Source organism: Mobula birostris, chromosome 3, assembly GCF_030028105.1.
Source record: "Mobula birostris isolate sMobBir1 chromosome 3, sMobBir1.hap1, whole genome shotgun sequence".
In the NCBI taxonomy this organism is placed as follows: domain Eukaryota; kingdom Metazoa; phylum Chordata; class Chondrichthyes; order Myliobatiformes; family Myliobatidae; genus Mobula; species Mobula birostris.
In genome coordinates this window covers 145544333-145572332 of record NC_092372.1, presented here as the reverse complement: position 1 = coordinate 145572332, position 28000 = coordinate 145544333, and the positions used below count along the sequence as shown (strand labels likewise).

At 42.0% G+C, this 28000-nt stretch overlaps 3 protein-coding genes across 5 annotated transcripts in view; 2 read left to right on the top strand and 1 right to left on the bottom strand.

Annotated features, from left to right (window-relative positions):
• mios (missing oocyte, meiosis regulator, homolog (Drosophila)) overlaps nucleotides 1-1470 on the top strand; it is a 48285-nt gene extending 46815 nt beyond the window's left edge. For all 3 annotated transcript variants that reach the window (XM_072253401.1, XM_072253402.1, XM_072253400.1), the window contains exon 11: nucleotides 38-1470. In XM_072253401.1, the coding sequence (XP_072109502.1) occupies nucleotides 38-128 (91 nt within the window). In that variant the 3' untranslated portion in view covers nucleotides 129-1470. The remainder of the gene's footprint in view (nucleotides 1-37) is intronic.
• On the bottom strand, nucleotides 1249-11777 carry rpa3 (replication protein A3). The gene is made up of 4 exons (XM_072253405.1): nucleotides 11579-11777; nucleotides 10899-10973; nucleotides 5326-5434; nucleotides 1249-1469 (listed from the first exon to the last, which is right to left on the bottom strand). Exons 1-4 carry the CDS (start codon nucleotides 11675-11677, stop codon nucleotides 1387-1389), a joined length of 366 nt encoding a protein of 121 aa, XP_072109506.1. The 5' UTR covers nucleotides 11678-11777; the 3' UTR covers nucleotides 1249-1386.
• A 1727-nt stretch (nucleotides 11778-13504) lies between these two features.
• umad1 (UBAP1-MVB12-associated (UMA) domain containing 1) overlaps nucleotides 13505-28000 on the top strand; it is an 87118-nt gene continuing 72622 nt past the window's right edge. The window contains exon 1 of the mRNA XM_072251988.1: nucleotides 13505-13685. The gene's annotated coding sequence lies outside the window, so the exon portion shown is untranslated. The remainder of the gene's footprint in view (nucleotides 13686-28000) is intronic.

Sequence of the window (28000 nt, the reverse complement as noted above, 5' to 3'; positions counted from 1 at the left end):
TTTTCATACTGATGTTACTTTTATTTTTTCTCTACAGGGATCATCATGAATGCCCGGTCTCTGCATGCAACTGTAAATGTATGCAATTGGATACGACAGGAAATTTAATTCCAGCAGAAACATCCTAAAGCAAAAGACATCCATCGATGTCTGCTTCCTTCAAAATCTGTGTATGCAGTCTGACTGAGGAGGCATATAGTTCAAGATAGTAGAAAAACAACAAATGGTTCCATCAATTTGGCAGTTCTAGTATCTGAATGACTTTGTGTTCTGGGATGGCTTTATTATTCCACTAGGGAGCAGACCTCTATGGTGCACAAACTTGCCACTAGAAATGGAACCACTGTGTGGATAAGCTAGGTTGAATGCAATGCTTTTGTAATAATGCATGGATTCATGTAAGTTAAAATTAACCCAGTAGAAAAATCAAAATAACATGGAATTAACCAAAAGATTAGTGGGATTTCCATGATTTCCTTGCATGGAAAATTACAATAACCCCAAATTCAATTACACAGAATATCTGCACTTAAAATGCCTTGGTCACCCCACAATTGTTTAAATTTCATTAGATATTTTCCCTTTCTGGCATATTATAAAGAATGTAGCATACAAGTCACTATATTCATAAAATTAAAAATAAAATAAAATTGAGCACATTGTTTAATTTCCATGTAAATATAAATGGGTAATATAGTCTGTTACTGAAGCAATAATTTAGGCACTGTGTTGTGATGTGATTAAACAAGTGAAATTTAATGTGGCCTTTGTTTTGCTTCTAAACTACATTATTGTGCAAATTACATTGTATTTAAAAATTATAGAAGAGGCAAGACATTGCATAATTTTTTAAAATACTGCATTTACAATTTATAGTAATGCTTCTAATTTTTTTTGCATCTAAAAGCCAAAGGAGTTCTATTTTACGTTGTTTTACTGATTTGTAAATAAAGGGTAACCTTATCAAGTGTGCCATAATGGCTATGAAGTGGGCATCTGAGTTTGTGGGATATGGGAACGGAAATGGAAAGGAAGGAAAGCAAACATTGTTATGAAGGACCACTGGAAAAGTCAGCAAGTTAATAACCTAGATGTACTTTACCTTGGATAGGCAAAAAAATACCACATTCAAACCTGACATCACTAGAATGACTGAAGCTTTTATTCCACAATGTAAATGTGAAGGCAGTGTACCTATAGTCTATGATACAGACTTAATAAATCAAGAAATACAAATGAAGAAACAAGCAACTTTACAGCACTTTAATTAAAATAACTTTTACATTACAGCTTTTCATTTAAGTTTTTAAATTCTGAAATTGAAGTCCAGTAATGAATTAATCATAGTAGTAACAAACTCTTCTGTCTCAGTGAAATACTGAAAAATCACATGTTGCCTGTAACCCCAAATGGATAATACTGTGAGAATTCATGCAAAATGCACAGTGCTTCATTGTAGAGACCAAGATCTGAAACAGCAATAGTTTTAAGGTTTAGTGGAGGCCAGACAACTGCATCTCATTGAAAAGAACACAGATAAAAGTCAAAGAACCACAGTGATTTTTCAACAAATTCCGATCAGGTAATTAAAACTTTTTCAGGCAATATAGAGTTTCACAATCAAATTAACTACAGGCTGACCTTCTCTAATCCGACTACCTGCAATCTGGTTCCTTCGATCGTCCGCACTGATTTCAAATTTTCTGTGCAACTATAATTTCAAATTTTTCGGGCCACCGTACCAATCTGCGGCGCATTGTTTTGGTTGCACTAGATTTGTTCACGTGTTGGCGCGCTCTTGTAAGCGCAGACAGACAATTCCTGTATTTATTAATATCATTTGCATGAGGCGCATCCACCTGTCTCACCTGCCAGCAGCTGGGGAGCTGGTGCACACTGGGTCTGTCTGCCTTCTCACGCGCCTGCCAGCAGTCACGCACTGCCTTTTGGCGCTCTGTTCTCTTCTGCCTACGACCTCAGATCAGATGTGGTCACCCGCTGAATTTAAGCATATTACTAAGCAGAGGAAAAGAAACTAATGAGGATTCTTTCAGTGACTGCGAGTGAAGAGGGAGGAGCCCAGCGCCGAATCCCTGGGCGGTGAGGGGGGGAACTGCAAGTCTGTGTCTTTGCTATCGCTTAGCTCACGCTGGTAGTGGATGCACTTTATTTTTTTTGCCAGTTGGGAGGGGGGATTGTTGCTCGCTGCCGCTTTACACGCAGGAGGGAGGGGAATTTAGGGGTTCTAACATCTAACTGTTGTTCATTCTTTGGGGCACTCCTCTGTCTTCGTAGATGGTTGTGAAGAAAAAGCATTTCAGGATGTATTTTGTATACATTTCTCTGACATTAAATGAACCTTTGAATCCTTTGATATTTTAAAGGTATGATCAGGTGGTTAGCTATTGCTTAATGTGATCCTTCTGTAATTTGGCATTTTCACTAATCCGGCACTCCTCAGGTCCCAATGGTGCCGGATTATAGAAGGTCAACCTATACTTTTAAAAAAAGTTTAGTACAGAAGGAATATGTAGTGGTGATAACAGAAAAATCTGTGCTGTGTAGTAGCATTTCAACATTCTGTAGTGTATCCCTCAGTCTAATACCTTTCATTTGTCTTTCTACCATATCACATAAGGAATCTTAAGTATTTCACAAAAGTAAATACAATTACGTATGTACAATGCCATAAAACTATAGTATAAAGCTCTGCATTATTGTCATCTCTATCAGCTGTAAATGCATCAATAGTGGGAGATCTACAGTATATACAGTTGCAAGAAAATTTGAACCCTTTGCAATTACCTGGTTTTCTGCATTAATTACTCAAAATGTGGTCTGATCTTCATCTAAGTCAAAATAGACAAACAATCTGCCTAAACTAATAACGCACAATTTTATTTTTCATGTCCTTATTGAGCACATTGTTTAATCATTCACAGTCCACAGGCTGGAAATAATGTGAACCCCCTTTATTGAATAACTGGTTGAACCTCAGTTAGTACCAGTAATCCCCACCAAACATTTGTTGTTGACTTAATGTTTGGGATTATTGTCTTGTTGCATCATTCAACACCTATTAAACTTCAGTTGATGGCTTCTACCTTGACATTACCCTGCAAAATGTCTTTACAATTTTGAATTCATTGTTCACTCAACTATCGCAAGCTGCCCAGAGCCTGAGGTAGCAAAGCAACCCCAAACCATAATGCTGCTTCCACCGTGCTTCAGAGTTGGGATGGGGTGTTGGTGTGCAGTGCCCCTTTCCCTCCAAACGTAGTGGTGTGCATTTCTGCTAAGAAGTTCAACTTTTGTCTCACCTGTCCATGTAACATTATCCCAGAAGCATTGTGGAACATCCAGGTGGTCTTTTGCAACTTTGCAAACATGCAGCAATGTTTTATTTTGGAGAGCAGTGGTTTCCTCTGTGGTATCCTTTCACAAACAACATTCTTGTTCTGTATTTTCTTATAGTGGACACATGAACAGAGACTTTGGCAAGTTCCAGAGATTTCTACAGATCTTTTGCTGTTACCCTTGGGTTTTTTCTCATCTCCCTCAGCACTGCACATTGTGATCTTGGTGTGATCTTTGCAGGATGCCCACTCCTAGGGAGAGTAGCAACAGTACTGAATTTCCACCATTTGTAGAAAATTTCTCTTACTGTGGACTGATGGAACACTCGGGTAATTAGCAATGCTTTTGTAGCCTTTTCCAGCTTCCAGCATTTCTACAATCCTTCTGAGGTACTCTGAAAGTTGTTTCGGTTGAGACATTGTGTACCCAAACGCATCTTTCTTGAGAAGAGCAGGCTCTGTCAGTAACCCGACTTTGTGTGCCTTTTTTATAGGGCAGGGCACCTCGACAACCCACACCTCCAATCTCATCTCATTGATCGGAACACCTGACTTCAAACAGCTTTTGTAGAAGCCATTACCCCAGAGGTTCACGTACTTTTTTGAACCTAGACTGTGATTGTTTAAATTGTCAACGTGGTGCAGAGAATGAGTTTCTAAATTGGCCAGCAGGGGTGTGGGCCAGGTGGTGGTGATTTGGGGGGGGGGGGCAGGGGGCCCTAAAACACCCAGCAAGGTCATCTGATTCCAAACAGTTGGTTTATTGAACATTACAGAATTTTTCTCTGACACTTCCTGCTCCCTCCCCTCCGCCTTCCCCTTCCCCCAACCAGTCCCACCCTCAGTTGACAATAGAGACCCACATCAGAATAGGGTTTATCATCACTCGTCATAATTTTTTTTCCTTCGAAAGCAATACATGAAATTACAACAAACTATGCAGAAGTATTAGGCACCCGAGTTATGTATATGTATGTGACTAATGTTTTTGCACAGTACAGAAGAATATTAAAACTAAATAAAAAGGTTTAAAATCTATATGCACTTTCTTACTATCAGATCAATTCTTCACAAAAGTGCACAATAAAATCAGCACTTTGTGAATGTATGTATTATGTGATTCTACTGCCCACGCAAGCTGGAGGTGTAGATAGACATAACATTTAACAAGTATTCTCCACATTGAAGGCCATTGAATAAGTGTTGATAGTGGGGTTTACTTGAATGGGCAGAGTCAGCCAAAAGCCCTTCAGTCCTTCAGACTATAAATTGAACAACAAACAATTTCCAAGTCATCTGGAGCAAGCAATCATTAACTGGCAGCAATCACTGAGGCTGTAAGAATTTTTATAATCAAACTACACAACACAGAAGTAATGATCTTACATCAGAACTGGCCAGTCTTAAATAGGAAAGGTTCATAATTTGAAATATAATATTGTGTCTTCAAGATTGCACTGTACGAAGACAGAAGTTTAATTGTTTTTACTTGGGCTTACATTGTTTCTGGTAGCAAAGCACTAGCTATTGGTTTGATTGGGACATGATTAGGCAAAGTCTGAAGATGTTAAAATTTCAAGGTAAAAAGAAATAAATTTCTTAATTTCCCAAACTGAAAGGATCAGTACAGGCAGAAAGTAAAAATACTGGAAAATGCTAAATATAAATCTAAGAAAGAAAAAATGGAGGCATTCTGTTTTTATAAAAAGAGAGGGATAAAGGAACTTAGCCAAGATGTAAAGAACCAAGATTAGAGGCAATAAAGATAGATTTGGTAGAAAAGCATTCTAATAAAGTGAAGAATTAATGCTGATTACTGAAAAATGATTCACTGAATAATTCTGATTTTCTCAGCTTGACCAAATATAAACTTAGATGACAAAAATCAATTACAAATGTATAAATAGATTAACTGTTAACTTTCTAAGGGGGAAAGGTGCTTAAAACAAATTCATGTTATACTACATACCAAAACTGTTCTTATCTTCTCTGAAAGGAGTGTAATATGCAGCTTTAATAGAGACTTTCTGTGTGACTCTTCCAACCACTTCGATTACTCCACTCAACTCTTCATCAAGCTGGGTTAAAGCATGTTAAAGCACACTTCATTATATTCATTTTATGGTTTGTTTTAATCACTAAATTAATACTATTTGAAAATAAATGCTAAAGAGTAGGATTTTGTTGCACTCTAATTCACCCATGCATACATAGAAAATGATTACAATTTGGAACCAATATGCAGGTAATGTTTCAAGAATATATAACTCAACCATGGTACATTTCATCAACACATAATTTAATAACAGTCTGAAAAATCTCTATACGGAACAAAATAATTTATCTCACCTGAAGATTTGCAAGAGCTTAATTTTGTGGTATGTGAATTTTATTTTGAGAAAGGGCAATTACCTTCTGATTTAATACTTTTATTTGTTAAGAATAATGTGTTTTTTTTAATTCATAGATCGAAACGATTGTGTATCAGCACTAGTCAGCAACACACAATACAAATATGTCTATATAAAAAGTTCCTATCTCTTTATATGTCTTCTCTAGTCTCAAAAGTTTTTTATTTTCTATTACATCAAGAATAAAAAGGCTATTACTTATACACTTTTAACTGTTTAATAGACCTGGAGACAGAGTTGTAGCGCTGGAAATAGTTACATTCTGACACGTCTCATTAGCGGGGCAGAAGCATGGTCACATTGTTTATTCCAGGGACCAGCTGCCTGAGCTTATGCCGGCCGGTTTGCGAGCAGAGCGGCGGACACCCCTGCTGAAATCTGGAGGAAAACACACAGATGGATGCAGAGAGGGATCACAAAGGCGAGGAAAGAGGACCGGGTCGAGACAACCGAGACTTATGGAGAAGAGGAATTCGGTGGGTAATAAAATGGACGAGTTCACGGTGCTAGCCAGGCGTCAGAGAACATTTCGGGAGTGCAGTGATGTGTTTCACTGGAACGAGGCTGCATGAGGACATACCCGATCAAATCTTTTCCATAAACAGCTTCCAGACCGTTCGGGCTGACCGGAAGTGCACTGATAGCGGTAAGCGTAAAGGAGTTGGGTGCTTATTGTTCTGGTTAACAATGGCTGGTGCAATCCGGGTCATATTACAATCGAGGAACGTGTTTGTAGACCGGATATTGAACTTTTTGCTGTTGGACCCAGGCCATATTCCACCGAGATACAACACTGGACGTCATGGGAGGTTGTTCCTGCCTGTGGCCATCGAACTTTGCAGCTCCTCCCATGGAGGGTCAGACACCCTGAGCCAATAGGCTGGTCCTGGACTTATTTCCATCTGGCATAGTTTGCATTTTGTTGTTTGATTGTGCTTTTTGTATTGCTATATTTAGGCTCTATTCTTGGTTGGTGTGGCTGTAACGAAATCCATAGAAACCATAGAAACTACAGCACAGAAACAGGCCTTTTGGCCCTTCTTGGCTGTGCCGAACCATTTTCTGCCTAGTCCCACTGAGCTGCACATGGACCATATCCCTCCATACACCTCCCATCCATGTATCTGTCCAATTTATTCTTAAATGTTAAAAAAGAACCCGCATTTGCACCTCATCTGGCAGCTCATTCCATATTCCCACCACTCTCTGTGTGAAGAAGCCCCCACTAATGTTCATTTTAAACTTTTCCCCCCTCACCCTTAACCCATGTCCTCTGGTTTTTTTCTCCCCTTGCCTCAGTGGAAAAAGCCTGCTTGCATTCACTCTATCTATACCCATCATAATTTTATATACCTCTATCAAATCTCCCCTCATTCTTCTACACTCCAGGGAATAAAGTCCTAACCTATTCAACCTTTCTCTGTAACTGAGTTTCTCAAGTCCTGGCAACATCCTTGTAAACCTTCCCTGCACTCTTTCAACCTTATTTATATCCTTCCTGTAATTTGGTGACCAAAACTGAACACAATTCTCCAGATTTGGCCTCACCAATGCCTTAAACAACCTCATCATAACATTCCAGCTCTTATCCTCAATACTTTGATTAATAAAGGCCAATGTACTAAAAGCTCTCTTTACGACCCTATCTACCTGTGACACCACTTTTAGGGAATTTTGTATCTGTATTCCCAGATCCCTCTGTCCTACTGCACTCCTCAGTGCCTTACCATTAACCCTGTATGTTCTACCTTGGTTTGTCCTTCCAACATGCAATACCTCACACTCGTCTGTATTAAACTCCATCTGCCATTTTTCCAGCCCATTTTTCCAGCTGGTCCAAGTCCCTCTGCAGGGTCTGAAAACCTTCCTCACTGCCTACTATACCTCCAATCTTTGTATCATCAGCAAATTTGCTGATCCAATTTACCACATTATCATCCAGATCATTGATATAGATGACAAATAACAATGGACCCAGCACTGATCCCTGTGGCACACCACTAGTCACAGGCCTCCACTCGGAGAAGCAATTCTCTGCTACCACTCTTTGGCTTCTTCTATTGAGCCAATGTCTAATCCAATTTACCACCTCTCCATGTATACCTGGCGACTGAATTTTTCTAACTAACCTCCCATGTGGGACCTTGTCAAAGGCCCTACTGAAGTCCATGTAGACAATATCCACTGCCTTCCTTTCATCCACTTTCCTGGTAACCTCCTCGAAAAACTCCAATAGATTGGTCAAACATGACCTACCACGCACAAAGCCATGTTGACTCTCCCTAATAAGTCCCTGTCTATCCAAATGCTTGTAGATTCTGTCTGTTAGTACTCCCTCCAATAACTTACCTACTACCGACGTTAAACTTACCAGCCTAATTTCCCGGATTACTTTTCGATCCTTTTTTAAACAACGGAACGACATGAGCCACTCTCCAATCCTCCGGCACCTCACCCGTAGACAGCGACATTTTAAATATTTCTGCCAGGGCCCCCGCAATTTCAACACTAGTCTCCTTCAAGGTCCGAGGGAACACCCTGTCAGGTCCGGGGATTTATCCACTTTAATTTTCCTCAAGACAGCAAGCACCTCCTCCTTTTCAATCTGTACAGTTTCCATGATCTCACTACTTGTTTCCCTTAATTCCATAGACTTCATGCCAGTTTCCTTAGTAAATACAGACGCAAAAAACCTATTTAAGATCTCCCCCATTTCCTTTGGTTCCGCACATAGCCGACCACTCTGATCTTCAAGAGGACCAATTTTGTCCCTTACAATCCTTTTGTTGTTAATATACCTGTAAAAGCTCTTTGGATTATCCTTCACTTTGACTGCCAAGGCAACTTCATGTCTTCTTTTAGCCCTCCTGATTTCTTTCTTAAGTATTTTCTTGCACTTCTTGTACTCCTCAAGCACCTGATTTACTCCCTGTTTCCCATACATGTCATACAACTCCCTATTCTTCTTTATCAGAGTTGCAATATCCCTTGAGAACCAAGGTTCCTTATTCCTATTCACTTTGCCTTTAATCCTGACAGGAACATACAAACTCTGCACTCTCAAAATATCTCCTTTGAAGGCTTCCCACCTACCGATCACATCTTTGTCAGAGGACAACCTGTCCCAATCCACGCTTTTTAGATCCTTTCTCATTTCTTCAAATTTGGCCTTCTTCCAGTTCAGAACCTCAACCCTAGGACCAGATCTATCCTTGTCCATGATCAAGTTGAAACTAATGGTGTTATGATCACTGGAACCAAAGTGCTCCCCTACACAGACTTCCGTCACTTCTCCTAACTTGTTTCCTAACAGGAGATCCAATATTGCATCCCCTCTAGTAGGTCCCTCTATATATTGATTTAGAAAACTTTCCTGAACACATTTTACAAACTCTAAACCATCTAGACCCCTAACAGTATGGGAGTCCCAATCAATATATGGAAAATTGAAATCCCCTACCACCACAACTTCATGTTTCCTGCAGTTGTCTGCTATCTCTCTGCAGATTTGCTCTTCCAAGTCTCGTTGACTATTGGGTGGTCTGTAATACAATCCCACTAATGTGGCCATACCTGTCCCGTTTCTCAGCTCCACCCATAAGGACTCAGTAGACAAGCCTTCTAATCTGCCCTGCCTGAGCACTGCTGTAACATTTTCCCTAACAAGCAATGCTACTCCCCCACCTTTCATTCCTCTGCCTCGATCACATCTGAAACATCGGAACCCTGGAATATTAAGCTGCCAGTCCTGCCCCTCCTGTAGCCAAGTTTCACTAATTGCTATAATGTCATAATTCCACGTGTCAATCCATGCCCTCAACTCATCTGCCTTCCCCGCAATACTCCTAGCATTGAAATATATACACCTCAGAAGATTTTTACCTCCACTCACAACCTTTCTATTAGCAGATTTGCTTGAACTTTTAACATCATTTATTTTCACCCCAGCCACACTGTCAGCTCTGGCACTCTGGTTCCCATCCCCCTGCAAATCTATTTTAAAGCCTCCCCAATAGCACTAACAAACCTCCCTGAAAGGATATTGGTCCCCCTGTAGTTCAAGTGTAACCCCTCTCTCTTGTACAGGTCCCACCTGCCCCAGAAGAGGTCCCAATGATCCTGAAATCTGAAACCCTGCCCCCTACACTAGATCCTCAGCCACTTGTTCATCCTCCAGAGCATCCTATTCCTACCCTCACTGGCACGTAGCACAGGTAGCAATCTTGAGATTACCACCCTTGAGGTCCTGCTTTTCAACTTCCTACCAAACTCTCTATACTCACTCTCCAGGACCTCCTCACTCTTCCTTGCTATGTCTTTGGTACCGATGTGCACCACGACATCTGGCTGATCACCCTTCCACTTCAGAATGTCATGCAAGCCATCAGAGACATCCAGAAACCCAATTTCCCTCGGGATCAATAAAGTATATCTATCTAGACCAACTAATTCCAAGTGCTATGCATCATCAGTTCATTGAAGTTATAGAACATAGAATAGTACAGGCCCTTCGGCCCAATGTTGTGCTGACCCTCAAACCCTGCCTCCCATATAAGCCCCACCTTAAATTCCTCCATATACCTGTCTAGTAGTCTCTTAAACTTCACTTGTGTATCTGCCTCCAACACTGACTCAGGCAGTGCATTTCACGCACCAACCACTCTTTGAGTAAAAAACCTTCCTCTAATATCCCCCTTGAACTTCCCACCCCTTACCTTAAAGCCATGTCCTCTTGTATTGAGCAGTGGAGCCCTGGGGAAGAGGCACTGGCTATCCACTCTATCTATTCCTCTTATTATCTTGTACACCTCTATCATGTCTTCTCTCATCCTCCTTCTCTCCAAAGAGTAGTAAAGCCCTAGCTCCCTTAATCTCTGATCATCATTATACTGATCACCTTGCAGTTGTTAAGCTTCCTTTTCCTCTTTTTTTAACAGTTGCAATTTCCCCTCATAAATGCTAACTTGCCTAACCATTTTCCCAATAAGGAATGTAGCCAACGTGGTTTCACTATTCTGTAGTAATTTTCATCAGAATAAAAAACTGAAATCAAAGACGATACCAAGGCATTGTACCTAAGTTTAATGTACATGCAATAGATCCTACCTATTTAACTTTAAAATCTACTTACTGGATCAGTCATTTCCACTGTTACATTTTTCCCATCTCCATCTGAAACAATAAATGAGGTCCCAGTGGGATGAATCTGTAGTATAATCAACACAAGAAAACATGTTTCAACATTTACACTAGAAAACAGTCAAGACAGCACTCCTTTCAGATCATAATTATGAACTGGGATAATTATCCGATGTATTTTGTTTCATCAATTCTGAAATGTTACATTAAAAATAAAGGCATCCGTTAGTCTTGCGAGACCATGGATCTGCGCCGGGAAAGTCTTCACTCTCCAGGGTGCATGCCTGGGCAAGGTTGTATGGAAGACTGGCAGTTGCCCATGCTGCAAGTCTCCCCTCTCCACGACACCGATGTTGTTCAAGGGAAGGGCATTAGAACCCATACAGCTTGGCACCAGTGTCGTCGCAGAGCAATGTGTGATTAAGTGCCTTGCTCAAAGACACAACACGCTGCCTTGGCTGGGGCTCAAACTCACGACTTTCAGATCGCTAGTTGAATGCCTTAACCACTTGGCCACATGCCCACAATGTTACATTGCAATTTAGATTAAGGCTGCGGATACCCAGGAGGTGGAGGTAGGGGGTGATATTGCGGACGCCGGTAGTCGTTGGGTGGAGGAAGTATTGCAGACGCCCAGCGAGGCGGGTTGAGGGCACATTCCACTCTACCCACCTTTAACACACGGCCCACCAGACACACAGCTCTGCCCGTAAATTCGGGCATCATCCCCGCATTGATCCTCGGCCGTGGACCCTCCAGAACATCCGCCATTCCCGTTTCACGCGCTTTCAGTCGGCGCGAAACTCCTACCGACTCAAAATTCTTCCGTCTTGTGTGCACCGTCAAATATAATCCCGACACGACAAACCCTGCTACAGTAGTTCCGGGCTGTGAATTTACGTAAACTGACGGCAAAAATACGTAAGGGTCAAGTAATGTGTGACACCAACTTAGATACAGGTCTCGAAATGTGCACGCATGGAAGTCTCATTTGTGTACTATACATCGATCACCGTGTGTTTCAGGTGCAGAAGATGAAAGTTGAGTGGTCTCTGGTGTCCTGTAGAATAACTCAACTCCAACGAGAAAGTGTTGGATATGAGGTGCAGTCCTGATAACAAGTGCTTTGTTTTACCCCAGTAACTGGGTTTTCTAAATGGTTGATCTTTTGGTGAAATCATGGCTTGTATGGCATCCTATACTAGCAGATTCAGAATGCTGATTAGATTCTGAGCACAGTCAAACTTGAGAAGGAGTCTCAAAAATCCCATTCAGTTGGCGATCTTGGCCTGCATATGAGTACTGACCACTAACACGAAAGGATTGATTGTACTCAACCATTTCTTGACTCTGGGCCATATTATCCACCATGTCTGTCTCTCAAATTGTGCACCTTACTCAGCAAGAGGTTTCTAAGGAGACCTAATTTCTAAGGTCTAATAAAATTTCTAAGGAAATTTTGAAGAGAGTTCTTATAGTCTCCTTTAAAATCCTTCCTGGATGAGCCGAACCATGCAAAACCTCGTCAAATGCCTTATACACCATATCCACCACTCTACCTCAACTGGTTGACACCTCTTTAAAAAAACTCAATTAGGCATGTGAAGCAGGACCTACCCTTTACTAAGTCATGCTGATGATCCCTAATAAGACTAGGCTTGTATATCCACTCTGTAAGAATCCTCGCCAAAAGTTCGCCCACTACTGACTTAAGAATCACTGGTCTATAATTCTGACGATTATCCCTAATACCCTTCTTGAACAGGTTTTGTTTGATGATGTCAAGGTGAAATAATAATACTATTACTGAATGGTATAAGATGAGGCTTAAAATCGTTACATTAATTTTTTAAAAAAAGTTTATTCATAAAATGTACAATCAGACACGTTGTATAATCAATTCAATACAGTCTCCTTTTCCAGCACCGCTTACGTTCCACCAGCCTGCACAGGGCAGGACCTTTCACTGTCTATTGTCAGCAGAACCTCTTCTCCACAGATACGTCACAGTGGCTGCACCGAACTCCCTCAGCATGTGATCCCGTTCCTCGGAACGTGCCGGTCAATAGCATTTTCTTACATTAGAAGGCCAATGAGTGCTGGGCGGAGAAAAAATCTCTGTTCATTGAGCTGATGATCTTCCAGTAGTCGTCGGTTTACTCCAGGGAACAGCCCGGAGATCCATGGATATTTTTATTTTTCGTTACCATAATTGTGCGCAACCATAGCCAGCTTACAGCAATGCATAAAGCGCGGGAGGAGTTCAGCAGGTCGGGACCAGGCCAGGTTAAGGGAAACACCGCCTAACCATCTCTCTCCAGAGATGCTGGTTGACCTGCTGAGACACTCCAGTCTTTTTGTTTTGCTGCAAATTCCAGCATCTGCAGTCTCATGCGTTATCGGGCTTGTCACCTGGAACTGGGGCGGTTAGGGGTGTGTGTGTGTGTGTGTGTGGGGGGGGGGGGGTAATTTCACGGTTTCGCCGATGAAGCTAATACGATAACAATGTCATCCTGAGACACAGGTCCAGCATGGACCACACGCCCTTTATAGAAGACCTGCGGTGACGTCATGGACGGTGACGCGCAGACGCAATGACGTCAGGGCCCGGAAGTTAAGGAAAACAGGTTGGAGCGGTCGTTGTCAGCGCTATACGTAACCCTTAAAGCAGAAAGTCGCTTTCTGTGGTTTTTGGTTCGGGCGTTGCTTGCCGGTGGAAAACGTCGGTGGTTACGGTTCAGGTGGCAGACATGCACTGCGATTATTGAGGCAGTTTGCGGTAGGTAGCCGACTCTGGGTGGCGCATGCTCAGTACTTTTGGGTCCAGCTCTTCCCAAAGAGCAGCCTAGCAGCAAAACAGGAGATAATTGTATGTTCTGTGCCAGTCTGTGTGTAGGAAATGTAAACCCGAATACATGCAGTTAGTGCCACGCTAAACTTACATTTTAAATTTTAACATGGGCCAAAAACCACCGATTTTGCGATAAACAACAGGGGCATGTTGTAAATGCTTAGTTTGTTTACGTTAAGGAGTAAAATGTGTCATTACATATTTAATATCGAAATGAACGGTTGTTTTGTGAGCCGCCCTTGTCTATAATAATGTTAATAATTCGAATCGATTTTGATTTTTCACTAAAAATCGTTAATCCTCGCTATCTCAAGGGAAATGTTGTGTTTCGTTATTTGCCACACAAACAGCAGTGGTTAACACTGCTGCATTATATGTTCCACTATAATAAGAATGGAAGATAAGGTCTAAGATGTGCGCTGACAGATGCGGCGAGTGTTGAAGAGCGAATTTAACTGAAGCAGGCCAGATTTGACATGAACGTCATTTGTGCTTTGGTAGCTGTTGTGTATTTAATATTTCAGAAATATTTGAGTAATATTGTAAATATATTGTTTGAGTAAGCATTCTTAATCTGTTCAAATAATTCATAACGAGTTATGTAAAAATGCGTGCTTTGCATACGTCATGACGCCACCATGTGATACGCGCGTGCCCCGTTTAAAATAAGAAAAAAGTTCGAATCTTATTTCGGACTCCAGCCTTTTTAATTAATTTAATGTTTTGGAATTGCAAAACGTAAGTGGTCACAAAGCATTTTTATAAATGAATCCAAGACGACCACCTACTTGTTGAAGCGCAGCGAGATGTTCGAATTTTTAAAAAGTGCAGTGAGACGGTTAATTTTTTTTAAAAAAACAGCACATTTTTTAAGAGCAACACGTTTTCTTCGCAAAAGGAAAAATGACCAAGTAAAAAAAAAAGTCAAGAAAATAGAAAAATTTATGGGTTAATAAACAGTGAGTGCCAGGTGATAATTTACAAAAGCAGAAATGGCTACCTATATCAGAAAGGTTGACCTGTTTCATTCCACAACAGATAACTGGATTTTCTGTACTGGGCTGTATTTTGAAGCACATGAAACGGCCAGTGCGAAGCGAATACCAGTTTTGCTGAGTGCATTGGATTTAAACACACAGTTTGCTTTGACATTTAACTGCTCCAACCAAACCAGCTGAAATGAGCCTTGCTGTTATCATGAAAGTAATGCAAGAACATTTAGAACCAGAACAATTGTTGGTTGCAGAACACGTTAGAATAAGTGGCATCAAAAGATAGGGGAGTCAATTTTAGTGTATGTGGCTGAATTGAAGAGATGTCTGAGCATTGTCATTTTGGTAATGAACTTAAAGATGCACCGAAAGATTGTTTAGTTTGTGGAATCTTACATGCAAGCATTCAAAAATTGCTCCTAACTGAAGCACAGCTTTCATGTTGAAGAGGAGTATCAATGACAACAGCAGACAGAAACACAATTGAGCTGCTGTCATGAATGAAAGTGAGTGCGAACAAATTTGCAGCATCTAGATGGAGGCCTGTCTGGCCAGCAAACAGATTGTGTTACCATTGTGGCAGGGGCTCATATACACCAGACAAATGCAGATTTAAAGACAAAACTTGCAGAAAGTGAGGGAAAGTAGGATGCATTCAAAGACAAAAATAAATGGACTGCAAATGAAAGAGACAAAATTTTAAAAAGTCAAGTTGGGAGTTTCAAGCAGAGAATTACTCTGCATGCTGTTGATGAAAAATCTGATAGTGATGAGAATGATAGAGAACTTGAGACTTACAATATGAAAACTATCAAAAGGCAAGCAATATGGCTTACACCAGAAGTGAATGGCAAATTAATTAAAATGAAATTGGACATTGGTTCGGCTATTTCAGTCATTCCACAAAATAAGTTTAAACAGCATTTCAAAGATACTAAACTGAAGCCTGCAGGTATTTAAGAACTGGAGAAAAGATAACACCTGTGGGAATGACATTTGTAACAGTGAAATACAAGCCAAGTATGTCTTATTGGTTGTTGTATGTGGTAAGAACAAAAGGACCCAGCTTTGTAGGGCCGTGAGTAGCTGAGACAACTACAACTTGATTGGAGATCCATCCACCATTTGCATCCCACATCCCAGCAAAAAGACCAACTGGAAGTGAATTAAGAAAGTTTCTTGATGATGTCACAGCAGTATTCAAGGATGTTTTTGTAAAACAAACATATTGAGGGGTAAAATAATGCCAAAAATGTTTTGCAAAGCGCATCTGTTTCCTTCTAACATCCATGCTAAAATAGCCATCGAGTTAGATTGTATGGAGGCATAAGGAATTCTTTCCAAGGTGGATCTGTGGTGACTAAGGCCATCATCAACCCAGTATTGAAAGTAGATCAATACCCTCTGCCCAGGATAGAGGATATCTTCACAAATATATCTGGAGGGAAACACTTCAGCAAGTGGACTTGGCTTAGACCTGCCTACGGATGGAACTGGAAGAAAAGTCCTAAGTGTTTCTCACCATAAAACTCACAAAGGGCTTTTTTGTTTTAGTGGCTTATCTTTGGAGTAGCATCTGCATCCGCACCTACACACTGGCAGAAAGCTACGGACCAGATGCTAAAAGGCTGTCCAGGCACTCAGTGTTACCTGGATGATATCATTGCTACTGGTAAGGATGACAAGGGACATCTCCAAAATGTCGAGATAGAGTTAAAAATATTAGAAGGTTATGGGTTCAGAGCATGACGTAACAAGTGTGAATTCTTTAAACCAAGCATCACTTACTGAGGTCACACCATCGGCGCACAAGCATTACCTAAGTGTGCTGAGAAAACTCAAGCATTGGTGAACGCTGCAAGACCAGAGGATGTGTTACAGTTCAGGTCCTTTTTAGGATTTGTCAATCACTATAACAGGTTCCTGCCAAACCTGGCTACTGTGCTCCACCCCTTGGACCCATTACTACAGAACGGGAAGAAATGGCAATGGGCAGAGCAGTGTGAGGTGGCTTTCCAAAAGGTAAAGGAAATGGTGAAGTCAGATACTGTACTCACACATTATGATCCACATTGCTCAGTGAAGCTTGTCTGTGATGCCTTGTCTTATGGTATAGATGCACTCATGTCACACATTATGAGTGATGGAAGTGAAAGCCACATAGCCTTTGCATCACGTCCCCTTACCACTGCGGAGAAGAATTACACACACATTGACAGAGTGGCCTTGAGTCTGATTTGTGGTGTAAATCGCTTTAACCAGTGCTTACATGGGAGAGAGTTTACTGATCATCAACCACTAGTATCTATTTTCAATCCACAGAAGGGTGTTCCTCTAATAGTAGCAACACAAACACAGAGATGGACTCTGTTTCTTGGAGGACACAATTATAAGATTGAATTCAACAGGATGACTAATAGAATTGCTGTTGGATTATCCCTTGGAAAAAGAAACATCTGAAAAATTTACAGAAGAGAACATTCTGCTGGAGGTATTCTCCCTAACTCAAATTGAAAGTCTTCCTATCACGGCAGAAATGCTCCAAAAGGAATCCAGAGCTGTATCCGGTCTACGTGGCCACCCAAAATGTGTAGCAGCAGAAACTTCAGTTCCCTCATTTTTACCATTGTCAAGATGAACTTTCCCTTGATAGAGGTCCCCTTGTGTGGGGATTGAGTGCTGTGCCATCCAACCTGGGAACTAAAAGTGTCCGGAGGAGCTGCATGTCGGTCATCTAAGTGTGCTTAAAATGAAGACGTTGGCTTGAAGCTTTGTCTGGTGGCCTGGGATAGATCAGCAGCTCGAGCAGCTTGCCATGCACTGTGCAGGATGCCAACACACCCAGAAGATGCCAAGAGCAGTGTCTCTCCATCCCTGGGAATGGCCTGTGTTGCCCTGGCAGAGGATTTGTATGGATTTTGCCACACCATTCATGGGCACACTTTCCTCAGTAGAAGTGGATACAGCTACAAAATGGCCAGAAGCGCCCCCAATAGCTTCCTCTACAGCCTTACAACTGTTGATGTGTTGAGAAGCCTCTTTGCAAGCACTGGTGTTCCAGAACACTTGGTCAGTGACAATGGACCACTGTATGAGGTGGAACAGTTTCAGTCATTCCTGAAAATGAATGGATTATGATATATTACATCTGCATTGTTACACCCAGCTACGAATGGCTTAGCAGAAAAGTTTGTCTAGAGTCTAAAGAATGCACTGTGAATAATGTCAGCAGAACACACTGCACTGACACTGAATCAGAAGCTCACCAGTTTCCTCCTTGCATATTACAGTGTAGCACACTGCACAACCAACAGCTCACCAACTAGGCTGTTCCTGGATCGTCCCTTGTGTTCACGCTTGGAGCTCCTCAAACTGCACCTCAGAAGGAGTATGCAGGATGAATAGTTGAGACACATTGACAGCTCCTCAAACAAGTAGGTTTGACGTTTTATTCCTGGTTCTGGCGAAGGACTTCAAAATTGATCAAGAGTGGGTTCTCAAAAAGATTAAGGATAGAACAGGACCACTCTCCTACACAGTGGAGATCGTGTTGTCTCCAGAAGATATTAAACACATCAATTATTGTGGAGAACAGAGTCAATTGTTAGAGAAGAAAGGTACCCAGAGCTGTTTGAACCACTTCCTGCAGTTCTGTAGTCAACTCCTACAACCAGCACAGAGAAGGCCCCAGAACCTGGGATTGTTTCACAGACACAAGTCTCACCTGCCAAACAGAGTAAATCTGCCCCCGCAGGTTAGGAAAGATGGTATCTGCCAAGAATAAGAAAGCCTCGGCAGAGATTAAATCTTTAGGTCTGAATGGGATAGTTTAAAATTTGCTCTGCTGTGGATATCTGTATGTAGTAGTTGTATATAGTTGAGATGCATTTTCTATTGATTTGGAGTTTATAGCTAAGTAAGGAAGAGTGTTATATATTTAATATTGCAGTAATACGAGCAATCCTTATTTGTTTAAAGAATTCATTATGTGTAAAAAAAACATGGATGGCATATTATCATGATGCCATTGAATGATGCATGTCCAACTTTTTAAATGTAAAAACAAGTTAGAATCTTATTTTGGTCTCCTGTATTTTCCTTTTAATTGTTTTAATATTTTAGGAATTCCAAAGCATATTCAGTAGGACACCTCCTAAATTGTAAAATCCTGTGAATAACTCCTGCATCAGTGGGTGGAGCACACAAATGCCGGGCGAGAAGTTAATACAGGAGAAATTAATACATTTGCCTCTGGTTAAAGAGATCTGGCTTTTTATTTTCAAAGAAGAGCAGGGAACAACTGAGAGTACTGCTTGGATATTCTCTGAGAAGAGGCTCATTTGACATCCTTAATATTATCTATTATCTACAAAGCTTATCTGGAAGAATGCAGCTGTAAAAACTCTCAAAAAAAAATCTCAGCAATACCTGAAGATAGGTTCTCTTGATTGGCCCAGTAAAATGTCCATTTCATTCTTCACTCCTGGGCTTGTTTCATCATTTTATAGCTATAAAATGCAGAGCTTTTCCCTGGAGTTTCTCGGAATGCATTTAATAAATTTCTCAAGAGTTTAAAGGAAGCTATAAATCAAGCTCTTGGTGTTCTGAAAAGGAGCAGAGTAAACTTTCTGTGCCCCTGCCAAACCATCATTATCCTCAGATACTCAGCTGGTGCATTTATTACAGTTTTACAGTAATTTTTTTTTTGCAATTGGCATTGCTGGATTGATGGCCAACAGTCAAACCGTAGTGACAGGGGACTTGCTGCAAGTTCGGAGTCTGGCAGCAAAGTTTCAGTTCAGCTCAATTTCATTTGAAACATGAATGTTGAGCAAAAGACCATTGGAATTGCTTGGCCAAAATGAAATCCAGGCAGTATGGTGGCAGAGTTCATTGGTCTTAATACAAAAATGGTGTGTGTTGGAAGCCAATGCCAGGATCGGCCTCCAAAGATGGGCATCAGCTCCATTCCTCCATCAGACTTAAAGCATAGTCCTTGCCACAAAACCTAAAGGCAGAGATTTTCTGTTTCAGTATTAATTTGAAAGAAATTTGTTAATTTGGTTTTCGAAGACTATCAAACCACAGTTGGGATTGGGCAATGAATTAGTCTGATGTGTGTGCAGAATCTGATTGTTTTTGAATGATGTTGTCAAGAAGCAACTTGTAGATGCAGGTGGACTGGTAATTTCTTTAGTTGTAAAAAAAAAAAAAAATTAAATGTGAAACTGAAAATCTCAAACTCATTTATGAACTTAGCATTTTGTTAGTTTTCAGCTTTTTCAGTGTACATCAAAATCTACCTTGGTATAAATTAGGAATTTTTTGTTTTCATCTTTAACTTTATTTGACCGTCTTGAAGACATTGTTGTAATTTTAATCAATCTACTGAAAGAATATTGCGGTAAAATGCGGTAATCCAGCACACTTGATGCTGAAATGACAGATTTTCCATACAATTGCTCTATTAATACTTAACTCTTCAATTCATTTTTTGATATGTAATACAGTTTGATTGTTTTTGGTGAGGTTGATGTTGAGCAAGGAGGGAGTGTAGCAGCAGGGACCCAGTGAGTGTGAGGGGAAACGAGTGTGGGAAACATTACCCAGTGAAACATGCTGAACCATCAAGTTTCTGAACAGTTGGATAGCAGATTATCAGAGTTTACTGTACATGGGTTTACATTGGAATACTGATATTTATACCTCAGTATAGGTGCACCACAAGGCTGTCAAGATCTTGGCCTCAATATCTTCTTGTGTATTTGGATCCTCGATTTCAATACTTGCAGACCACAGTTAGTGCAGTTTGGCAACAACGTTTCCTCCACAATCTCCGTGAGCACAGGTACACCACTAGGCTATACGCTTAGCCTCCTGCTGTACTCACTTTACAGTTATGACTGTGAGGCTAAGCACATCCCCAATGCCATATTTAAATTTGCCAACGACACCACTGTGGTTGGCTGAATCAAAGGTGGTGACGAATTAGGGGGGAGACTGAAAATCTGGCTGAGTGGTGTCACAACAACAACCTGCCACTCAATTTTAACAAGACCGAGGAGATGATTGTTGACGTAAGGAGGATGAAGCGGGAGGTCCATGAGCCAGTCCTCATCGGGGAATCAGAGGTGGAGAGGGTCAGCAAGTTTAAATTCCTTGGTGTTACCATTTCAGAGTAATCTGTTCTAGGTCCAGCATGTAAGTGCCATTATGAAGAAAGCACAGCAGCACCTCTACTTAAGAGTTTGAAGATGTTGCATGTCATCTAAAACTTTTACAAACCTATGTAGATGTGTGGTGGAGTGTATATGGACTGGATGCATCATGTCCTGGTATGGAAATACCAATGCCCTTGTAAAGAAAAGCCTACAAAAAATAGTGAATATGGCCCTCCCCACTATTATGCACATCAATACAGAGTGCTTTTGCAGAAAAGCAGCATCCATCATTAAGGACCCCCACCATCCAAGCCATACTCTCTTCTCGCTGCTGCCATCGGGAAGGAGGTACAGGAGCCTCAGTATTCACCACCAGGTTCAGGAACAGTTATTACCCCTCAACCATCAGGCTCTTGAACCAAAGTGGATAACTTCACTCACCCCAACACTCAACTGTTCCCACAACCTATGGACTTTCTTTCAAGGACTCTTCATCTCATGTTCCCAATATTTACTGCTTATTTATTTATCATTATTTCCTTTTTTTTCCCCTCTTTTTATATTTCTCCATTATGTGTGTGAGGCTGGTTTTCTGCGCTCGGTGTCAGATGTGGGAGGTCCTGGAGACGCCCGGCCTCCCGGATGACCACATCTGCACCAGGTGCATCGAGCTGCAGCTCCTTAGAGACCACGTTAGGGAACTGGAGCTGCAGCTCGATGACCTTCGTCTGATAAGGGAGAGTGAGGAGGTGACAGAGAGGAGCTATAGGCAGGTAGTCACCCTGGGACTCCAGGAGACAGAAGTGGGTAACAGTCAGGAGACGGAAGGGGAAGAGTCGAGTACTAGAGAGTACCCCAGTGGCTGTCCCCCTTGACAATAAGTACTCCTCTTTGAGTACTGTTGGGGAAGACGGCCTACCTGAGGGAAGCAACAGTGGTCGCGCCTCTGACACAGAGACTGGCCCTGTGGCTCAGAAGGGTAGGGAAAGGAAGAGGAGGGCAGTAGTAATAAGGGACTCTATAGTTAGGGGTCAGATAGGTGATTCTGTGGATGCAGGAAAGAAATGCGGATGGTAGTTTGCCTCCCAGGTGCCAGGGTCCAGGATGTTTCTGATTGCGTCCGTGATATCTTGAAGTGGGAAGGAGAACAGCTAGAGGTCGTGATACATATTGGTACCAATGACATGGGTAGGAAAAGGGAAGAGGTCCTGAAAAAAGACGATAGGAAGTTAGGAAAGAAGTTGAGAAGCAGGACCTCAAAGGTTGTAATCTTGGGATTACTGCCTGTGCCACGTGACAGTGAGTATAGGAATAGAATAAGGTGGAGGATAAATGCATGGCTGAGGGATTGGAGCAGGGGGCCGGGATTCAAATTTCTGGATCACTGGGACCTCTTCTTGGGCAGGTGTGACCTGTACAAAAAGGACGGGCTGCACTTGAATCAGAGGGGAACCAATATCCTGGCGGGGAGGTTTGCAAAGGCTATTGGGGAGTGTTTAAACTAGAATTGCTGAGGGTGGGAACCAAACTGAAGTGGCGGAGGAAAGGGCTTTCTCACAAATAGAGAAAGCTTGGAGACAGTGCGAAAGGGAGGATAGGCAGGTGATCGAGAAGGGACGCACTTAGACTGATGGTTTGAGATGTGTCTATTTTAATGCGAGGAGTATAATGAATAAAATGCATGAGCTTAGAGCATGGATCAGCACTTGGAGCCATGATGTTGTGGCCATTACAGAGACTTGGATGGCGCAGGGGCAGAAATGGCTACTTCAAGTGCCAGGCTTTAGATGTTTCAGAAAGGATAGGGAGGGAGGCAGAGGAGGTGGGGGCGTGGCACTGTTGATCAGAGATAGTGTCACTGCTGTAGAAAAGGAGGAAGTCATGAAGGGGTTGTCTACGGAGTCTCTGTGGGTGGAAGTTAAGAATAGGAAGGGAAAATAACTCTATTGGGTGTTTTTTATAGACCACCCAATAGTAACAGGGACATCGAGGAGCAGATAGGGAGACAGACTCTGGAAAGGAGTAATAATAATAGGGTTGTTGTAGTGGGAGATTTTAATTTCCCAAATATTGATTGGCATCTCCTAAGAGCAAGGGGTATAGATGGAGTGGAGTTTGATAGGTGTGTTCAGGAAGGTTTCTTGACACAATATGTAGGTAAGCCTACAAGAGGAGAGGCTGTACTTGATCTGGTATTGGGAAATGAACCTGGTCAGGTGTCAGGTCTCTCAGTGGGAGAGCATTCTGGAGATAGTGATCACAATTCTATCTCCTTTACCATAGCATTGGAGAGGGATAGGAACAGACAAGTTAGGGAAATGTTTAATTGGAGTAAGGGAAAATATCAGGCAGGAACTTGGAAGCATAAATTGGAAACAGATGTTCTCAGGGAAACATACGGAAGAAATGTGGCAAATGTTCAGGGGATATTTGCATGGGGTTCTGAGTAGGTACATTCCAACGAGACATGGAAAGGATGGTAGGGTACAGGAACCATGGTGTACAAAGGCTGTTGTAAATCTAGTCAAAAGAAAAGAAGAGCTTACGAAAGTTTCAAAAAACTAGGTAATTATAGGAATCTAGAAGATTATAAGGCTAACAGGAAGAAGCTTAAGAATGAAATTAAGAGAGCCAGAACGGGCCATGAGAAGGCCTTGGTGGACAGGATTAAGGGAAACCCCAAGGCATTCTACAAGTATGTGAAGAGCAAGAGGATAAGATGTGAGAGAATAGGACCAGTCAAGTGTGACAGTGAAAAATGTGTATGGATCCGGAAGAGATAGCAGAGGTACTTAATGAATACTTTGCTTCAGTACTCACTACTGAAAAGGATCTTGGTAATTGTAGGGTTGACTTGCAGCGGACTGAAAAGCTTGAGCATGTAGATATTAAGGAAGAGGATGTGCTGAAGCTTTTGGAAAGCATCAGGTTGGATAAGTCACCAGGGCAGGGTGGGATGTACCCCAGGCTACTGTGGGAAGCAAGGGGGGAGATTGCTGAGCCTCTGGCAAAGATCTTTGCATCATCAATGAGAACGGGAGAGGTTTGATTGGAGGTTGCGGATGTTGTTCCCTTATTCAAGAAAGGGAGTAGGGATAGCCCAGGAAATTATAGGCCAGTGAGTCTTAATTCAGTGATTGGTAAGTTGATGGAGAAGATCCTGAGAGGCAGGATTTATGAACATTTGGAGAGGTATAATATGATTAGGAATAGTCAGCATGGCTTTGTCAAAGGCAGGTTGTGCCTTACGAGCCTGATTGAATTTTTTGAAGATGTGACTAAGCACATTGAAGGTAGCACATTGATGTAGCGTATATGGATTTTAGCAAGGCATTTAATAAGGTACCTCATGCAAGGCTTATTGAGAAAGTAAGGAGGCATAGGATCCAAGGGGACATTGCTTTGTGGATCCAGAACTGGCTTGCCCACAGAAGGCAAAGAGTGGTTTTAAACGGGTCATATTCTGCATGGAGGCCGGTGACCAGTGGTGTGCCTCAAGGATCTGTTCTGGGACCCCTTCTCTTTGTGATTTTTATAAATGACCTGGATGAGGAAGTGGAGGGATGGGTTAGCATATTTGCTGATGACAAAGGTTGGGGTTGTTGTGGATGGTGTAGAGGGCTGTCAGAGGTTTTAATGGGACATTGATAGGATGCAAAACTGGGCTGAGAGCGGCAGATGGAGTTCAACCCAGATAAGTGTGAGGTGGTTCATTTTGGTAGGTCAAATATGATGGCAGAATATAGCACTAATGGTAAAACTCTTGGCAGTGCAGAGGATCAGAGGGATCTTGGGGTCCGAGTCCATAAGACACTCAAAGCTGCTGCGCAGGTTGACTCTGTGGTTAAGAAGGCAGACAGTGTATTGGTGTTCATCAATCGTGGGATTGAGTTTAAGAGCCGAGAGGTAATGTTGCAGCTACCTAGGAGGCTGGTCAGACCCCACTTGGAGTACTGTGCTCAATTCTGGTCACCTCAGTACAGGAAGGATGCGGAAACCATAGAAATGGTGCAGAGGAGATTTAGAAGGATGTTGTTGGATTGGGGAGCATGCCTTATGAGAATAGGTTGAGTGGACTCGGCCTTTTCTCTTTGGAGTGATGGAGGATGAGAGGTGACTTGATAGAGGTGTACAAGATGATGAGAGGCATTGATCGTGTGGATAGTCAGAGGCTTTTTCCCAGGGCTGAAATGGCAAGTATGAGAGGGCATAGTTTTAAGGTGCTTGGATACAGGTACAGAGGAGATGTCACGTGTAAGTTTTTAATGCAGAGAGTGGTGAGTGCGTGGAACGAGCTGCCGGCGCCAGTGGTGGAGGCAGAAGCAATTGGGTCTTTTAAGAGACTCCTGGATGGCTACATGGAGCTTAGGAAAATAGAGGGCTGTGGGTAAAGCCTAGGTAGTTCTAAGGTAGGGGCATGTTCAGCGCAGAGTTTTTGGGTAGATAATTCATTTACACTTAAATGACTTTGGCCACCAGTCTTCTATTCTTTGACAAAGTATTGTGGATTGAGTTCATAACAATGCATTTCCTAAAAGCTCTGAACCCAGTTTATTTGTAACAGTGCTGTTCCTAAAAGCTGTGAATACTGGAATAGTAGCCCAGACGCTGCTGGTGCCTCTGGGATGGAAGTGTGAAGTTTACAGGTAGTTTCGAAGACAGCATTATCTATACTTTGTAAATATGAATTGTCCTCTACGTTAGCACGTAAAGTACCAAATAAATGTATTGTGGATTGGGTTCGGAACAATGGATTCCTGAATACCAGCCCGGACGCTGCTGGCGCCAGTGGGATGAGTGTAATCGGGAGGTGTGAGGTTTGTATGTAGCTTCAAAAGAAGGCCTTGTCTATACTTTATAAATATGGAATTGTCCTGTGTGTGTGTGTGTGTGTGTGTGTATGTGTGTGTGTGTGTGTGTGTGTGTGTAGCAAATAAACATCGAGCCCCACATTAGGCAGTAGACCTTTCCACCGAAAGCATCTCCATCCGTATGATGCCTGCTGAGCCTTGTTTTGTTGAATAAAGAAGCTGCTTTGTATCTACCAGTAACTTACTCTCTCCGGCGATTTCATTCACACCACAACAGAAACAATAGGGTCTTTTAAGAGACACCTGGATGGCTACATGGAGCTTAGAAAAATAGAGGGCTATGGGTAAAGTCTGCGTAGTTCTAAGGTAGGGACAGGTTCGGCACAGCTTTGTGGGCCGTAGGGCCTGTATCGTGCTGTAGGTTTTCTATTTCTTTTTGCACTTTGGTTGTTGCCTGTCCTCTTAGGTGCAGTTTTCATTGATTCTGTAGTGTTTTTTGTATTTTTTTAATTTCCCGCAAGGAAATGAATTTCAGGATTGTCTGTGGTGACGTATATGTACTTTAATAATAAGTTTACTTTGAATTTTGATATTCTGCCTAATATTACTCTTTTTTTAAAAAAAAACAGACCTCTTGTTTTTACTTTGGATTTCCATCATTTTGCGATGTTTTTCTTTTCTATTATTCTTGTTGGTTAGGACGGGGTGTAAGGCTGATAATGCACCCGATTCTCAGTTTTTCTGTAGGCATGAATTGTTATCTTTTGGCTTGTTATTGGGGTGCACTTGTACAGTTTCACAGTTGCAAGCTTCCCCTTGGTGTTTCATTAATATGTGGAACTGCCGTATTATCTTACAAGTACTTAGTTTCACAATGGATAAAAAAAGAGTAAATGTCCTTTAGCTCCCCTCTTGTTTTTCTTATTCTTGTCTGAATTAATTTGTAAACATATCTTTCTTAAAAGGATTAAGACAGCCAAGAGTGGATGCTAACTGTGCTTGCAGTAAATATGAATGCAGTGATTAAGTAACTTTACTGTTTGGCTTTGTGGATGCTCATCTGTATGGTCATGCACTTCGTTACGACCAAAGGAACAAAAGTGTAGACTATTTTCCAAATGGGGAGAAAATTCAAAACTCAGAGGTGCAGAGGGACAGTAGAGTCCTTGTGCAGGATTCCCTAAAGATTAACTTTCAGGTTGACTTGGTGGTAGGAAGGCAAATGCAATGTTGGCATTCATTTTGAAAGGACTAGAATATAAAAGCAAAGATGTGATGCTGAGTATTTATAAGGTATTGGTTAGACTACACTTGGAGTATTGTGAACAGTTTAGGATCCCTTAAGAAAGGATTTGCTGGCATTGGAGGGGGTCCAGAGAAGGTTCATGAGAATGATTCTAGGAATGATAGGGTTAAAATGAGTGATGGCTGTGGGCCTGTACTCACTGGAGTAGGGGTTCCCAGCCTTTTTAAGCCATGGACCAATACTATAAGAAAGGGGTCTGTGGATCCCAGGTTACACTGGGGTTTAGACAAGTGAGTGGAGATCTCATTGAAACCTACTGAATATTGAAAAGCCTGGATAGAGTAGATGTAGAGAGGATGTTTCTTATAGTGGGGCAGTCCAAGACGATAGGGCAACAGCTTCAGGAAAGATGGATGTCTATTTAGAAAAGAGATGAGAAGAATTTTTTTATGGCCAGAGGGTGATGAATCTGTGTTGATGACGTGGTGGTGAGGAAGACCACTCCTCTTCCCAATGACCAGGTGCTGTGTCTTACTGTGGCCAATGTGAGGAAAACTCTATGCAGGGTCAACCCACGGAAGGCTGCTGGACCAGACTATTCCTGGCAGAGTGCTCAGAGGATGTGCAGACCAGCTGGCAGATGTTCTCACTGACATCTTCAACATCTCCCTGAGCAGCGCCATCGTTCCAATGTGCTTCAAGGCCGCTACCATCGTCCCCGTGCTGAAGAAATCTTTGTCCTGCCTCAATGACTACCGTCCCATTGCACTCACATCCATCATCATGAAGTGTTTTGAGAGGCTCGTCATGAGGCAAATCAAGACCCTGCTGCCACCCTCACTGGATCCCCTGCAGTTCGCGTATTGTCCCAACCGTTCAACAGACGACGCCATTGCCATCACCCTCCACCTGGCCCTCACCCACCTGGACAAAAAAGACACATATGTTCGAATGCTGTTCATAGACTTCAGTTCAGCATTCAACACAATCATTCCTCAGCACCTGATTGGAAAGCTGAAACTGCCAGGTTTGA

Coding starts and splice junctions, on each gene's coding strand:
- rpa3 (XM_072253405.1), bottom strand. CDS start 11,677: ATGGCGGATGTTCTGGAGGGTCCACGGCCGAGGATCAATGCGGGGATG. Junction 10,974..11,578: donor TGGTGGGCCGTGTGTTAAAG/GTGGGTAGAGTG, acceptor ATTATACTACAG/ATTCATCCCACTGGGACCTC. Junction 5,435..10,898: donor CAGTGGAAATGACTGATCCA/GTAAGTAGATTT, acceptor GCTTTAACCCAG/CTTGATGAAGAGTTGAGTGG.